This window comes from Stigmatopora nigra, chromosome 12, assembly GCF_051989575.1.
Source record: "Stigmatopora nigra isolate UIUO_SnigA chromosome 12, RoL_Snig_1.1, whole genome shotgun sequence".
Classification (NCBI taxonomy): domain Eukaryota; kingdom Metazoa; phylum Chordata; class Actinopteri; order Syngnathiformes; family Syngnathidae; genus Stigmatopora; species Stigmatopora nigra.
The window spans coordinates 12593426-12610935 of record NC_135519.1 but is presented as its reverse complement, the minus strand read 5'-3'; the positions used below and the strand labels follow the sequence as shown (position 1 = coordinate 12610935).

The following is a 17510-nucleotide window of genomic DNA, read 5'->3' as shown; positions in this document are numbered from 1 at the left end:
CAGTCCAAAAATTCTGAATTTTTATCAAATTTGCAGGATTTAAAGGGATTTTGAGACATTTTCTGGGCAATGGACGTATCGGACAATGGTTAATTCCACTGTGAATGACGTAATGGTGACAAAGCGAGATAACCTGAAGGGGATTTAAAGAGCACAATGCCTCATTAAGTGTCTCAGATCTCTTCAGGAACAACAATTTGGAGTTGTGCTTTGTGAATGCCGAATGAATATTGATGATATCGCTCAAGGGCACATCAATCGGAGGCGTTATTTGCCAATTAAGCAAGTGGCTGATGCTATTTGCGGATGGTGGCAGCTGAGAGTCGTTCACCTCGGGGGGAAAGTTAAAGGCTAATGCTAAGCGAGCAGGTAGTTAAACAGGAGGCTTGACGCTGATTTCTTGTGACACTTATTGACTTGGTATTTCCGATGTGGCCGTGTGCACGTGTGTGGGTGGGGTCACCCTATTTTTTCAATCCAAATGAATTTTCTTGACGTCATATATCGGAAAAAATAAAATGGAGGACTCACCACTGGTCTGTGCACGTCCCAGAAGGCTCTTTCTTGACTGTCTAGAATTTTCCTCTCGATTTTGTCCCTTTTCTTATCCACTCTAGGGTGAACAAGCAGTTGCTTATTATTAGAAGCATTATACCATCATTAAGTAGAAGTGCACTATGTATAAGCATTTTTATCAGTGTGTACATCCATTTTTTAGGTCAGAGATGTACAATATCCATTTTTTTTAGGTCAGAAATGTACATTTTACATTTTTTAGGTCAGAAATGTACAATATACATTTTTTTGAGGTCGGAAATGTACAAAATCCATTTTTTCGAGGTCAGAAATGTACAATATAATTTTTTTCCAGGTCAGAAATATAAAATATCCATTTTTTTGAGGTCAGAAATGTACAAAATCCATTTTTTTAGGTCAGAAATGTACAATATACATTTTTTTTTAGGTCGAAAATGTACAAAATCCATTTTTTTAGGTCAGAAATGTACAATATAAATTTTTTTTGAGGTCGGAAATGTACAAAATCCATTTTTTCGAGGTCAGAAATGTACAATATCGATTTTTTCCAGGTCAGAAATGTACAATGTCCATTTTTTAGAAGTCAAAAATGTATAAAGTAAATTTTTTCGAGGTCAGAAATGTACAATATCCATTTTTTCTAGGTCAGAAATGTACAATATCCCATTTTTTTTCTTGAATCAAGGCCCTTTAACCACATTTCAACCTCGTCTTTAATTTCCTCTCTCCAATATGTCCTTCATTTTCTTTGTATGTCGTCGTCGCCCTTCCACATTTCATATATTTTGCGATAAACAATCCAAGTGCAAAGATCTGTCCATCAACCTACTTTGCTTGTGCTTCTGCTTGCATAAAAATGAACTCCCATTTCCTGGCGAAAGCTCGCTGTAGTCTGGCTAAGCTCTCCTGCACCCAAAACACACAAGCAAACCTTTGTAAGTCATCACATCGATTGTGTACGAAAACACCGAAAAAAAACAAAAAACAAATACGCTTTTCCGTAGTCGCCATTTAAATCCTTTTCCACTCACCGCCTCGTAGTCTGCAAGCTCTAGACGTGCTTTGTTTTGCATTGTTCTTTTGCAGAGGTAAACGGCTGAAAGAGATAAAAAAGACAAATCATAATAATAAGTCAGAGTGTAGGGGTGGGTTAGAAAAGCGCATTTCAGCTCGACCTTAAGTGTCCCGGCATTTTATTGGTGTAATCCTCTCAACTGCACATTTAAACTGGCCTTTAATTCACAAAAGGGCAATGGCTGTGCATTGAGCCTCTATAACTGCACTGTGTGTGTAATATTATCCTCTTGCCATCCCATTGTAAACTGACCATTAAGTCGTCATTAAGCCATCAGACTGTTATTTTTTAATGTAAAAGACATAATTCATCAGTCTGGCAGACCGTGGCTGACGTCGCCGTGACCTACTTTGTTTCTCGTTTTATGATTCCAAACCGTGACCCGACGTTTGTTCGCCGGATGTTTGGTCGCCGGTCTTTTGGTCGCCGGTCAAATGTACTTAGATATTAAACAGTACTTAGATATTAAACAGTACTTAGATATTAAACAGTTCTTAGATATTAAACAGTTCTTAGATATTAAACATTACTTAGATATTAAACAGTTCTTAGATAATAAACCGTACTTAGATATTAAACAGTACTTTGATATTAAACAGTACTTAGATATTAAACAGTACTTAGATACTAAACAGTACTTAGATATTATACAGTACTTAGATATTATACAGTACTTAGATATTAAACAGTACTTAGATATTAAACAGTACTTATACTAAACACTACTTGGATATTAAACAGTGCTTAGATATTAAACTGTGCCTAAAAACTCTTGGAATGAATAGAGTGGCAAAAGCGCATTTCTGTTTGGACATTAAAACGATGCTTTCTAATGTGCTCGGCAGGTGCGGGCTCTGCTTTCATTCACTGTAATCAGTCTGTCTGATGAAATTAGAGGAGGGCTAAATTCCAATTTAAACCCCATGATGCGGTTAGGCTCGTTGCATTTCATCTCGGATACTCCGTCAAGACGGCGACAAACTCCAAATTGGGTCGCGTGCCGGGAACTGGTTCGCGGAAGTCGGATATCTCGAGCTGTCGCCGGAGACTTTGATACTTGTTTCATCAGGATTTCTCAATTCAAAGTTGACATTAATTTCTACTGGTTTAAAAATAAAGGGTGAGCAATTTATCATACTTGTTGCATTTCTGTGTAGTGCTCACCATAGTCTGTGTTTTCTGGTTCCCAGCAATTTGATGGCCAAAAGTACGGCGTCTGGAAGCATAAAATAAGACCGATCAGATACGTTTGGACGTCTAGTGCCGTCAATGGCACTGAAAAATATCCATTTGCATCCAGTTGGAGTAAATAGGACATGTATCATTGCTAGTAGTGAATGGTGTGAGGAACACAAACAGCCTCCAGTGGGTCATTTTCATTGATTAGATTTGCAGCTGAATGGCCGGAAATGGTTAAAAAGTGTCAATCTTGTTCAAACAGGCGTTAGCACGGTGTTTATTGTCTTCTTCCCTTTTCTTTCTTTTAAGATATTTGACTGTTTGTTTTAACTGGATGTGAGTGAGTCTTATTACAATTGGTTTCCATGACAACAGGGATGCTTTCGGTAAATTAATTGTGTGGATACCGTGTATAGGGATAGTATAATTGTGTTTCTTAGTTGCTAAGATGTGGTTGTATTTATGGATGATGTTTTTTGGACAATGGTTAATATTTAATGTGAAATTTGTTGTTGTTTGTTGTTAAAATTTGGAGATATGTATTGGTTTGGCTGTCGATTATTTTTCCAAATCATACTTTCAGACTATATCTTTGTGTTTGGAAAAGAACTGCTTTAAAAGCCTTTAAGTTAGCTGGAAATTAAGAGATTCATATAGATATTTGTATATAATTCATATTTACATGGCCTCCACGTGAATCAAATCTTTTTCGCAGGTTAATTTTCAATGTTTTTGTGAGGTGGGGTGTTCCTAATCATATGGCCTTGACAGAAAAATAGTGTTTCTGTTTGCAAATGTTTCTTAAAAACAAATTGTAAAAGGTAGAAAAATGTAAGTGCTTTTCCCCTTCTTACCTGAAACCTATAGAAAGTGCCATCATCTTTGAGCGTGAGGACATGGTCCGAGATGGGAAAGAAGTAACCGTGGGCGGCCATCAATGTTCCGAGGTGAAGAGCTTCCACTGTAGAAATGGGAATTCTGTTATATTATATTTTTGATGTTTCAAGTTGGACAAAAGTATTTGCTAATAAGCTGCTAGAAGCAGTACCAGACTAAGATCATAGTTCAAACCGATATATATTTATTACAATTGAATCTAGGCGAAAATAAAATGCAAATCTATCTCAAGCTGGCGTTCCTCTCCCTTAGTTTGTATAACTGCGCTCCATCTATCAATAAGTGATGACTCATAATTTATTCAAAGCCGTTTACATGCAAACACTTCCTTTCTGTGGCGTAACCTGAAGTATTGGATTGTATAATCAACCCTTCCAAACACACACACACTTTAGTTTTACTCCTATTATATCACTACTAGTGTGAATAACCACTAAAATCTATGCAATTGTAAAAATTCAAATAACCAGGTTCATTTATTGATCTATTTTTTGGGGAGGAATAACCTTACCTTGATCTTCAATGTCTAGATTCTTGATCATCCACTGCACAATATCCGAACCTGCAAAGATAAATTATACGTAATAGCATTTTTCGTGGATGAAGATTGATGGAAACGATCGTAATGGCAATTTCAATCATTTTCTGTCCATCATCATCATCATCACAGCGAATAACAATCGTTCTCTCGCCATCCATGGCGTGGGCGGACCACATTCCAGCTATTCTTTTCCTGACCGCCTCTCGCATCCCGTTAATTGAAATGACCTCAGGTACCGAGGGATTAGCGGAACACCAACCGCGGAAAAACGCTTCTTAGACCAGCTTAGTTTTATTATAATGGAGTGGGCTTTCGACTCTATTACATTTTGTTTATTTGTACACCACAAGTCAATTTGATAACAGTAAAACACACGGATGTTATAGCCGCATTCAATTTAAAGTCAAGTGTTGATACTTTTATTAGCCGCAGGGGGATTTATTTCTTTATTAGTGTTATATCTTGTTTGGATACTTATTAAAACAATACCGGTGGATATGTGTTACGTAGACTGTGGAATGTAGAGTGGGATCCAAATGCAGGGAAGCGATAACGAGGACAAAGACATGGAGTGCTCCAATTAAACTTTAATACTTAAGCTAGGAAGGGTTTCAGGAAAATAACAAGGACTTGTAATTAAATAACAAAATCAAACTTGACATTAGAAAACTAGGACCATGAGACATAGTATAATAACACAAGTAAACAAAGTTGACAATCCGACTATGACTAAAAAACACACGGGGTTTAAATAGACAGACAAAGGCTGATTTCCAATCATGCACATCTCATTACAAGGAAGCCTGAAGGGACATAAAAGGCGAAAAACCCTAATAAAACATGACAGATACGTTTTATATGCCTTTTTATTCACCTACATGCAAGTTTAAAAGAATTTGATGAGATAAAATAGTATTTTAAAGGTATCCTGTCTTGTTTGATGGCAGGTTTTGGGAGGTTGTCACCGATTTGGGTCTGATTTCTGATGGAATATGGGACATTTGAACTGGATAGAACAGGATTGGGCAGGAAGTAATGAGCGAGAAGGTGATGCGAAGCATGTCAGCGCGTAAGTAGCAAATGCGATGCGAGCCGACAAAGGTTGGAAGCCAGGAAGTGATGATGGGAGAAGACAAGTTGCGCATAATGCAGAATAGGGACAGTGCTAAGAAACCTACGTCACCAAGTTGCTAAATAAGGACAGATCGGACAGGGGTGCTGACAAACATATATATTTTTTTGCATAATGCTATTATTACATGTAATTTATAGTCAGTTCACATACAGGGGTTGGAACTTTTTTGACAGAGAGAAACGTAAAGAATTCATATTTTTAAAGGAGTCGTGCTGAGAATTTCTAAGTAAAACTATCGTATTTTAATGACTATAAGGTGCAATGCATTTTAAGGCGCACTGTCAATGAATGACATGTTTAAAAAATGTTTCCTTTTATAAACACTGGATTATAAGGCGCCCTGTTTATTTTGGAGAAAATTTAAGACTTTTAAGTGCGCCTTATAGTCGTTAAAATACGGTACTTGTACAATTTTTAGTAATTTCACCACTTTTAAACAACGGAATTAGAATTCTTAACATTTTTTCGCTGTTGCTAATCAATGTTTGCATGCAAAAGAAATAAACATTTCCATATTTTAGCTCATAGTCTGGCCAAGAGCCACATGTGGCTCTCGAGCCGTAGCTTCTCTACCCCTTGCCATAGCAACTTCTGCTCTCTCCCACCGGGGTCGTTTGGGCCCGCCTCAACCTGCGATTTTATGTCACGTTGGGCTAAATATATCTCGCCGTAAATAAATATATTTTTTTTGCGAGCGGTTATTGCTGTCTACCGAGCTGTCAGGTGAGGGAAAGGAAGGAAGTGTGAAATGTCAGACGCTCCCTGCGGCTGTCTGTCAGTCTGTCTCTCTCCGATTGCTAGTTTTAGATGGTTACGGTGAAAGCTTGCTTCTCAGAGCCAAAACGGGCTAAATTGAGATGTGGAAGGTAATTTACAAATCATTAAATAGGGTGCCTTATGACCCTGATTTATCACCTTTTAAAATGAGGTTCGGAATTGGATTTTTCTTTTTTAGAATCGGTATATATGCAAATTTAATGTACTAAAGTTCATTTTTAACTCATTTTATAGAGTTAAGGAGGTGTTGACAATTTCAGTATAAAAAATTAATAAATTACAACAAAAATAAATAAATACAGGATATATATTAACTGATTGGAGGAAATTTCCTGACCTATTTTGACAATAATAAGCTTAATTTTTGTACTGTAAATTATTATTTTCTTCTTTTTGCACTTTATAGTCCAGGGCTACTAATGTCTGGATTTTTACAGATTTTTTTTAGATGTAAATATCCTAGAATATATTGTTCATTGCATTTTATACAGTATATAAATAGCTAGTTTTCTGGCAAAAATTGGATTAGTGTCAAATTCCAGTATATTTATTGTAGGGATTATAATATTGCATGTTTTTTTCTTTTTCATCATTTTTTTAAGGGTCAAATCCGTCCTATTCTTTATTTTCAGCCGAGACCCATGTCGGTGGCCTCGGGGTAAAACTCTTGCACTCAAGAAATAAATATAAAAAGGCTCATGCAAAATTACCAAGACTTAGGCCTTCAGACAGAGAAGAAAAGTGCATTTATGGGTTTTCCAGATCATATAAACTGCCTTGCCTGTTATCAAATAAGTATTTCATAATACTCATAATTGACCTACTATTAATTTGTGGCTACAGAATAGAAATAGAACAAAAGTATTGCATCACAGACGAGATGAGATGTTTTTTGAATAATATATTGTACTCTGATATGCATGATTTATTTTACATGGTTTAGCTTCACGTTGAAATGTCGTGTTTTTACCGTTGTCGCATTGAATGAAAAAAATGGAGCGTTCTGTTTACCAAGAACAAAAACGTCAACCCGTCGTTTGTTTCGGATGACAGGTAAAAAATGTTAGATGACAAAAGTAGAGGTAAGATGCTCACCTGAAAAGACACTGGGGATCTTGGTGAGAAAACTTTTGACTGTTCGGATTGGGATGCCGTTTTTCTCAGCCTGCATTCGTGCTATTACTTCTTCCATCTGGAGATAAGAAGTACGAGAGAGCAAAAATGTGAGAGAATTCGGAGGAAAATATACAGAGATAGTAAAGAAGTATCCTTCTAGTTATGATAGTCAATGGAAGAGATGTCGTTTTATCATCTATAGTCGCTAGGCGTCCATTTTCTACGATCTAAAGAGGCGCTAATTCTTGGCTTTAATTTATTTCGAAATGTGTGAAGAATCCAATTGTCAGCAATTAAGTGGATTAACATGCCAACAGAAGTTCAAATTGCCCTGAATGTGAATAATTAACGTTGCATTTGTAGAATCTCAATTTGTAATTATTTAATTTCACACATTGGAAAAGAAACCTCTGGGATCCAATCAAGAATTATTTCGGATTTCGCCCTCCATTAAAGTTATTGTAACGCTTCACAAAAAATGTACCTATTTTCACGACTATAAGGCGCACTTAAAAGTCTTAAATGTTCTACAAAATGCACAGAGCGCCTTATAATCCAGTGCGCCTTATATATGGAAACAAATTAAAATGTCATTCGTTGAGGGTGCGACTTATAGTCCAGTGCGCCTTATAGACGAGAAAATACGGTAATATTTTTTTATATTCATGAACATCAACCATAACTATTGGACTTTCTATAAAAGTAACCTAATCTGCAAATGATACAAATGTATTCGCCAATTTTAGTTCTCACTTTTCTACCAAAAATCCCTGCAAAAATTTGTATGTTTATTATCCATCTGTCATATACAGATAGCTCATCAAGTGCAATTACAGGCTGGGAGTCAGCCATAAGGACCCTTGAAATGCATTGCTTGGGCCCCATCTTGAGTTCAAGCATCGTCTTTGTGATTGCCGACGCCCACTTCACCACCTGAAGCCCAATCGCGTATGGCCAGCGCTAGTCTTATTCTCGGCGCCACTCGGCCGCAAAAAAGGGCCACTTTGCCGCTGTCAAGTGGACATTTCGTCATTATCCGTCACCGTATATTTAGCGTCTGCTAGATTTTGCGTTTGTGCCGCATGTGGGACAGATTTTGAGGGGAGGGGAAAACAAATGGCGCCCATTAAAGCATTGACCCACGTCAAGGTGACAGGAAAAGTTTTGGGGGAAAAAGGGTGCACGGCCTTGAATTGACTGCCAAGAAAAGTCAAATGATGAATAAGGGCAACACAAAAGAGGAAAGGGAATTACTCCATCAAAGGAATCGTTGTAATCTTAATTTGTCATCTTAGTGAAATATTCATTTTTGATCCTTGTGGGAAAAGAAAGGTCCCTTATTAAATGTATGAAAGTTGCATAAAGACTGGTCGCCTGATTTGGGGATTGACATTAGGCATTGGTATTAAGGTGTTAGTATTTGGTGGTTAAATATTGCATTAAGAAACTGATTTCTTCTTCTAGTGTACTGGTATCAAAGTGGTGGCCCGGGGGCCAAATCTGGCCTGCCACATCATTTTGTGTGGCCCGAGAAAGTAAATGATGAGTGCTGACTTTCTGTTTTAGGATTAAATTAAAATGAAGAGTATAGATGTATACTAAATTTCCTGATTTTCCTCCTTTTAAATTAATAATTGTCATTTTTTAATCATTTTTTCTGTTTTTAGTTCAAAAATCATTTTGTAATATCTAAAAATATGTAAAAAAAAAAAAAAGCTAAAATAAACATTGTTTTAGAGCTATTAAAAACTGAATATTCAGGGCTTTTAATCCAGTTCATTTAATCCATTTATTTAAAAAAATCTAAATATTATATTTAAAATGGTCCAACCCACATGAAATCGAGTTGACTTTAAAGTGGCCCCCTCTAGTGCCTTGAGGGAAACATAGACAAAATAAAGGGTACTCGGTACCCGTCCCTGGGGTACACCACGTGACTTATCGTCTGATAATAGAAGTCTATCCTCAGATGATCCTTTTTAAATGATATGATCTTCTTTAAACAGGAGCAAAGAGTCCCTATTGGGCATTTTCTCCCACAATATTACATGGAGCAACCTTGGCAGCCAGGCATGGATCAATAGCAACTGTACTCAGATTTGATTTGAAATCTGTCAACAAACAATGTCCAGCGTGGGCTCATTTCTCTCATTTCTCCGTCATTGCTATCGTCTGGCGGCGTAGAAAAATAAAGTGGCTTCTGGGAAGTGCTCTGTGTGTGCTAAAGCTTTAGGTTTTTTTCCGCCGTGGGCGGCTGTTGTGCCGTCATGTCCGATTAAAACGCGTGTTTCCGCCATTGTGGCTCAGTTGGGAAAAACCAAGCAATTTGATTTTGACAAATAAATTCTATATGTGGCTTGAAATTAATTTGGATGGAGATATTGTTTTAAGCAGAGTTATTTATGATAAAAAATACAGTTTAGCATTGTAATTGGATAATATTGTATTGGGATTGTTGTGTTTTATTCTGAAATTCGGTGTAATTTTGAAGTACAAGATAGAGCCGCCTTGGACTACTATTGAAATTAGCATTTTTAGATATCACAGGAGTTCAAGTTAACTAGAAAAATGGTGTTTGAATGATGATAGTTATATTTTTTCATGGATATTCTTCTACCTGGTTATCTGTTGTACTTGTTAATGTCTGACACATCTTTTTGAATACAGAAATCAGACTATGTACGTCAATAATGGACTAGATTGTAGTCTTAGAAACTAAACTTGGGAGAAATTGTCCCCTTGAAAAAAAATATAAAGCAAATTTTAATGCCTAAGGCCATCAGGAAGACCCCTGGCTATGAAATAAACGTGTAATACTGTATACCAACCTATCTTCGATTGACATGATTCATCAATAAATAAGGCAGTATCTATAGTACACAGGAAAGTGTTCATAATTTACCCGCTCTCCAAAATCTGCATCAGTTTGCAAAAATAAAAACTTCCGCTACCACTCAGAACTGTAGTCGTAAAATATAGAGTGCCAGCTCTTTGCTTTACTCAATTGAGGAAAGCGAAGGTATTCAACGGGGCATTATCAATGATCAATGTCGTTGTATATCATCTGAATGATTCGTTTTCTGGATGACAGGTTGTTCCATTTCCACAACACTGTTAGTATATTGCGATCTTGGCTATCGTTTTTGGTTTAAAGTTGCGTAGCGGAGTGCAGGCAAAGCATTTGGTCGATTTGGGGGTAGATTAATGCTTGGTATGTTTCTGGAAGACCACCAAGGAATTTTAAGATGCTTTCCTAGTGCTGATTTAAGGTGTTTGGGTGTAATGGAGTTGGTTAATGCTAAGTTAGCTTTTCAATGGAAAAACTCGAGCAATTCTACCTTTGGTTACTTTGATATGGAAAGTCTAGGTCACGTATGGCTTTGATGGAGGGGAGGTTTTCAGTTTTTGGCAAGAAATTTTCCAAATACAGGATGAAATAATATCTATATCACTACAGAAAATACTGTGGCGAGGTAAGATAAAATGTCAATTTGTTTTTAAAGTTTTTGTATGATGTCAAATATAATAGTAAGTAGTTTAAATTCCCTATTTTGGCAGATTTTTGCATGGTCTTCCAAAAAGTATACAAAAACAAACTATTGTGACTCAAACAGATTCATAAGCATTGAAATTGTACCCAAAAAAAATGTAATAAAACTGAACAATGTTCTGTCAATACGTCCATTTGTTACTAATATCCTGTAGTATTCTTGTCAACATCAAAATAGGATTAAAACTGCACAGCCACCTTCATTTTTTTTTGCTCTCTGGTGAACGAGCCACGGGAAGCTGGCAGAGATGTCCTTGCGATTGTGGTCGGACACCATGTTGCTGTGGTAACGCGGAAGTGAAAGGCAAACTCGGAGAGACTTGAGATTCACGTCAGCGACTCGACAGCTTCGTCAGCATTAGCCAAACCAAGACACCCCCCCCCCCCCCTGAATTGCACGGTTAGTTTGTTTTGAGGGTGTGCTGTCATTGAAACTTTGTTTGTCGTCCTACATTATGTAAGCTACAATATACCAGTATCTCATTTCCAACACAAATATACATTAGAAAATACAAAGAGATAGCATAGGGCATTTTTCCTTGATCTTAAATAGTTTTACATTTTATGTATTTTCTAAGTATGCAAAAAAGTTTATTTATGTTAACCAAACATTTAAGTGTACGTATTTTTAGGGCACACCTGAGTATAAGTCGCACTGGCCATAAATGCATAATGCAAAGGAAAACAAATTATAATAACCATACCGGAGTAGAATTTGCATTTTTTTTTTTTGAAGGGCATTTTTTTAATCGATCAGAAAAAAATATATAGGTTAAAGAATAGGGATCAATAGACAAAGTAGGCACTCAGTTTTAGCATTAAAAGTTTGATTTCAACTAAAAACGAGATCTAAATGAGTTGCAGTACCAGCAAAAAAGTACGACTTATAGTCCAGGAAATACAGTAATTTGAATGCAAACGTGTTTTATCCTGCACAACTGATTTGCATTTTTTTTAAATCGCTAAAAACCTTTTTACATGGCTCTAATGTTGTTTAGCCTTGTTCAAATTGAGTTAAAAAAAACTTTTTTTTACATTCCTGACACACTATATAATGTTTTGCATTAAAAACAAAGCGATACGGACATCCTATTAAAATCGACTACTACAAAATCACCTCCAAGGTTATAGCGGTCGCCCCAAATATCAATTAAAAACCTTAACTACTACAAACAGGCCACATGACAAAGACCCAAAGCACAAAGACCAGATGCCCGGGCAACAACGTCGCTGCCCGGAGGCGTCACGCACCGATTGTGCTATCCAACACCAAACATTTTTTCCATTTTTTACGGGCTGTACCGGGCCGTCGGCCATTTAACAGCATCTGCGGCGCGGCGCTGGATAAACCCCGCTGTCACTCGTCTTCATCAACGTAGTTTCCCCTCTGTGTACACAATTAGTCACACGTAGCATCTGCTACTCCCAATGTGTTCCCCCTCGCTGTCTTTATTCATCATTCCGTGTCATTTGCACAGCCCGGAGACCGAATACAAATCCTAGATGTCTTTTTCCACCTTTTTTTGCGTTTTTTAGGCTCCAAATAAACCGAAACGTCGCTTAAATCCCCCAAAAAACGTCATTTGTTTTGCAGTATAGCGAAAAGGTCGACGGGTTGCGGCGTCTAGCTAATGGAAACCGGCGATAAGGCCGCCGTTAAACACTTTTGATAGCGGTAACATTATCGTAAACACGTCTGATGGACAGTGAGAGGCTTTCTTCGGACGCTTCCAAATGGATGTTATCGGACAGAAAATGCTCCTCCAAGGTGCCACTGAAAGCCTTATAATGGCTTGATCTTGTTTGTTAATGGATGAAAGGAGGATGAGGTGGTTATTTGGTTTAATTTAAGGGGGAATTGTGATTTCACAGGGTTTTGGAGGTCTTTGTATACGTTGTTGTTGTTGTTGGTAGCCAATGAGGACAATTGCATGTAAATGAATACATGGGTAATACAGTTTTGACTCTATTAAGTCGAAATTGACTCTAAATTAGAATATCATTGAGATTCATTGGCTGTTTGGTTTGCATTGGAATGTTAAAAAATGATCAAATTATTCAGTTTATGTATAAAAAACTAATTAGGCCATTAATTCGCCACAATTTTAGAAAAATACTTGATCCAAGACAGCATGAAATCATAACCTTGGCACTTTTTTGTATTAAAATGATTAAATTTCCAATTTGATTAAATCTACCCACAAAGTGCTATAATATAGTAGTTCATGTTTTTGAGAGGTTTTTAAATTCTCAAATGAATTCACGTGTTAGAATTTCAGGTTTTTTAAAGGTCACATGACTCCAGTTTTGGTTTAAATAAATTATAGGAAATCTACAGCAAAAAAAATGGATTCTCGACACGTAAATATATCTCAGAATAGTATAGAAATTTAAAAAAGCTAATAGAGTTCATCAATTCTTAGCTCAACTCTAAAATACATTAACTTTTTTATTAAAATAACTTTGAGATATGAACATCATTCATCACATGACACTGGAACGACGTAGATTAAAATCTCCATCCAGACTGAAACTCTTGTTAGATTTCAAACACCTTTCAGTTTTAACATTACATTTTTACCAACGTTCAAAATTTCCTCATCATCATCATCATCTCTAGAGCCATATTTGCTCCCTTTTTATCTTTACCGCAGGCAATTCCCCAGAGGTCAACCATCACTGCCATACGTACGAAGGTAGCAGGATGTGCGAAATGTCCCTGACTGCCAAATGCGTTCCTCCCTAAGGAGCAATCTCCACACTGGAGACGCACAAGAGCACGATGCATCATGAATGGGAAATGTTTTGCCTTTACCTTTGCTAAACCTGAAAATATATCCTCATTTGACCTTGATTTTTCTCTAAGTCAAATTGCTCCAAATCAACTGTGGATTCACACCACTTAATACATAGTGTATCAGTATTTTTGGGAGTGGGCTGGACTATTTTAGATATAATATTTAGATTTTTTTAAAGAAATGGATTAAAAGAACTGGATTAAAAGCCCTAAATATTCAGTTTTTATAAATCGAAAACAATTTTTATCTAATATTTTTTATAAATATATTCTTCAATTTTACAAAATGATTTTTGAACTAAAAACACAGAAAAATGGATTTAAAAAATGACAATTATTGATTTAAAAGGGGAAAAATCCTGAAATTTTATATCCTAAAACAGAAAGTCGGCACTCATGATTGACTTAGCTTCTCACAGACTAAATTAAATTTCTAAAGTACGCTATGTACTTTTTGTGACCTATTTTCTTAGTTTCCTGAGATTTTTACACTGAAACATTTGCCTTGACTTCATAAAGATTAACAATCACTCTAATTAACATCCACTGCAATAATGTCAACACATAATTGTACTGTTTTCTTGTATTGGCGCGAAAACATGTAATATAACATGTAGTAATATTAAGATTATAATACTTTGTAGTTTTCCGATTATGTCTGGTCTACATTATCCATGATATTTGAGGGATTACTGTATTTTTAAATAATTGGGCCTATGGGCAACTCCAATTTAGCATTAGGATATTTAGCATAGGCAGAATTTCTTGTACAAAAGTACATGTTGTACAGCAAAAGACACTGAAACTTATTCTATTGGCCATAGCAAAATTCCTTGTACAAAGTACATCTTGTACACTGAATCTGAATGGTTCCCAATGAAGAGGCATGGCGAGAGCATGCTGTGATGACGCGGGTGTTGTCACACTTTGCTATAGGACGTTGACGAGAGTGGGGGGGTCACTTTTCACCAGCTGTTGTCTGCATGAGGACAGGCTGTGATTACAAAGAAGCGCAGACACAGCGTGAAGATAATCACGTCGTATGTACCATAAAATGCAACACACCATTAAGTTCAACTAAAAAGCGGCAGGGTGATAGAAAAAAATGGGGTTCACGTAACTTAACTTATTCATTTATTCATCAATTGATTTGCCATCTTTTTTTAAAGAATATAGGAATTTGGACACCCTACATTAGATTATACATTATGGCATTGTATTCACATTTGTAGACTTGAATTATTCCAAACTAATGTTGGAATGGTGTTGGCAAGTTGTGCAATAGTTGCACCTAGGGCAGGACCTCTCTCTAAAATTCCATGCATGAAATGCACGCACACTCATCATCATCTGGGTGGGCGAGTAGTGGGCGCTATGACTAAGCCAAGGTTGGCCATGTGCTGGAAAATAATCCACTGAAAGCCAATAACCCGCCTGCTCACCCACCATCATTTTATCACTCAAACAGCATGTGATCATAAATTAGTTGCTAAATGAAGTATGGATGCTACTTTGGACAAAGTGTTGATATTATCTACAAAAAAGTATGATAAAGTCACTACCAAATTATCCAATTTTCCGTTTTGGAGTTGTTTTAACTCGTGGTACAGTCATAGTACCCCGATATACATAGTTCCAGTAAAACCTGTTTGGTTTTATCCCAATAGAAAATGCTGGTTAACTTCTTTGACCATTTTCTACACAAAACGATAACAAATATCCCAAAAATGTCCCAAAAAAAAGGGCCCAGACGTTTGGTCGTCCAGATGTTTGGTCGCCCAGACGTTTGGTCGCCCGGACCTTTGGTCGCCCGGGCGTTTGGTCGCCCGGGCGTTTGGTCGCCCGGGCGTTTGGTCGCCCGGGCGTTTGGTCGCCCGGACGTTTGGTCGCCCGGACGTTTGGTCGCCCGGACGTTTGGTCGCCCGGACGTTTGGTCGCCCGGACGTTTGGTCGCCCGGGCGTTTGGTCGCCCGGACGTTTGGTCGCTTGGACGTTTGGTCGCTTGGACGTTTAGTCGCCCGGACGTTTGGTCGCCCAGGTGAATATAATTTTGAGAGCTGGTTTCAACAGTAAACTCTCTGTACCACCAAAAATGCGTGGAATGTAGTTTTGGACATCCTTGTGATAGAATAAACATGCACCTGGGATACTTCATCTTCATTTTTATCGTTTAAAGTGCTGCGACTGCCATCCTAGGTCTTAACTCAATTCCCATACAGTAAGAGTTCATTGGTTTAAAAAGCGAGCTTGTTAGCGAGTGTCCAAACTGTCTGGCTGAGGAGACACCTCATTGGGCGCCCGGGGGGAGTAAATCCACCCCAACAAATCGCTGGAGCACGACGAGGAAACGACTGAGAGCAAATCAGAAGGGAGAGAAGCGAGTATGGAAAACGGAGGTTGTGTCGGGAATAGAAAAAAGAAGCAAAGATGCCGGCTATTTTTAGAGGTGTATGTATGTGTGTGTGTGCTTTTTTTTTCTCCCTCCCTCTATCATTTATTTCCCATATTCCTCCTTGGCACGTGCAATAGAGGCTCAGGTCAGCTGCGAGTGTCCTGAATAGCAATAAGAAAGAAGCAGATGCTTGCTGGCTGGCTCTTCTTTCTCCTTTTTTGTAGAGATTTAACAACCCGGGGAAGAAAAACGTATGCTAGGGCAAACACTTGTGAGGAGGACGTGTCCCCTACGTTGACATTTCTACTGTAGCGACGTGAAGGTGATGGACACCTCGCAATATGTCACTTGTGGAGTGTTTTAGAAGATTTTACTGTGATTGGTTGTAGCAAAATGCCTCTTTTTCTTGGTATTTATGTTTTAATAACTGATTATGTTGAGTGGATGGGGGTTTAATCTTAGTAAAACTCAGTTTAGGCCAACTAGATCTTATATAGGCCGGAATATATTATTTTTTAGAGAGTAGATGTGAAGTTAGCTTGTTATTTTCTTCTTAAATATTTGATATTTGAGTGTAGTTTGGTATTTTGAAGTTTTTTTCATAGTCATAGTGGGCCATATTGTCATTTTATCTGTTGGTCTTTCATTTTTGTGGTTTCCATATGTCTTGTCAAGCTGGAATCAGCAGGTAAATATCCTGTTTGTCTTGTGTTGTATACGATACACGTGTGCACAAGGGAAATTAATCCCTTGGAAAATTATTCAAAGGGGAAAGATTCTACTATTGACCTTGTCTTTTTGTTTGTGCAAAGTGAGATGAGATTATTTTTGAGCAATGGAGCGATGCGAAATGAGATTATTTTGCCAATTTTCATATACAGGAGGACGGAGTTAAAGATGGAAGTACTGTTAACGGCGTCTATTTCTATTAGATGGAAAATATGTTTTTGTATTAAAGGAAAAAAAGATATCACGATGAAATGGTGAATTTTGATTTTTCTGAACGCAGCCCTAAAATAAAATATAAAATTATTTTAGATATAATATTTAGATTTTTTTTTATAAATTGATTAAAAGAACTGGATTAAAATCCCTGAATATTCAGTTGTTTTATAGATCTGAAATAATGATTATTTTAGCTTTTTTTATATATTTTTTTTTAGATTTTAACTAAAAACACAAAAAAAGTGGATTTAAAATGACAAGTATTGATTTAAAAGGGGGAAAATCAGCTAATTTAATATCCATCTATACTCTTCATTTTAATTTGATCCTAAAACAGAAAGTCAGAACTCATGATTGACTTTCCCGGGCCACACAAAATGATGCAGTGGCCCAAATTTGGCCCTCGGGCCGCCACTTTAACACCTCTCCAATTGAGAAATATCCTATGACTACATTATTTGTATTCTCTTAACTGCAACTCTACAATATATTTCTTAAAACCCTTACACACCCCAAAAAAACCCAATTTACGAAGCCATACAAAACTACAACATAGACTCAGGTTCTTC

At 37.1% G+C, this 17510-nt stretch overlaps 2 protein-coding genes across 5 annotated transcripts in view; one reads left to right on the top strand and one right to left on the bottom strand.

Annotated features, from left to right (window-relative positions):
* The window catches only part of LOC144205705 (ubiquitin-conjugating enzyme E2 D4-like), a 39644-nt gene that overhangs the window by 5141 nt on the left and 16993 nt on the right, over positions 1–17510 (top strand). The window lies entirely within an intron of this gene.
* rgs7a (regulator of G protein signaling 7a) overlaps positions 1–17510 on the bottom strand; it is a 34261-nt gene that overhangs the window by 6737 nt on the left and 10014 nt on the right. For all 4 annotated transcript variants that reach the window (XM_077730252.1, XM_077730253.1, XM_077730251.1 and 1 more), the window contains exons 3-9: positions 7237–7333; positions 4200–4250; positions 3646–3752; positions 2777–2828; positions 1569–1633; positions 1367–1443; positions 532–613 (exon numbers count right to left, since the gene is read on the bottom strand). In XM_077730252.1, the coding sequence (XP_077586378.1) occupies positions 532–613; positions 1367–1443; positions 1569–1633; positions 2777–2828; positions 3646–3752; positions 4200–4250; positions 7237–7333 (531 nt within the window). The remainder of the gene's footprint in view (positions 1–531; positions 614–1366; positions 1444–1568; positions 1634–2776; positions 2829–3645; positions 3753–4199; positions 4251–7236; positions 7334–17510) is intronic.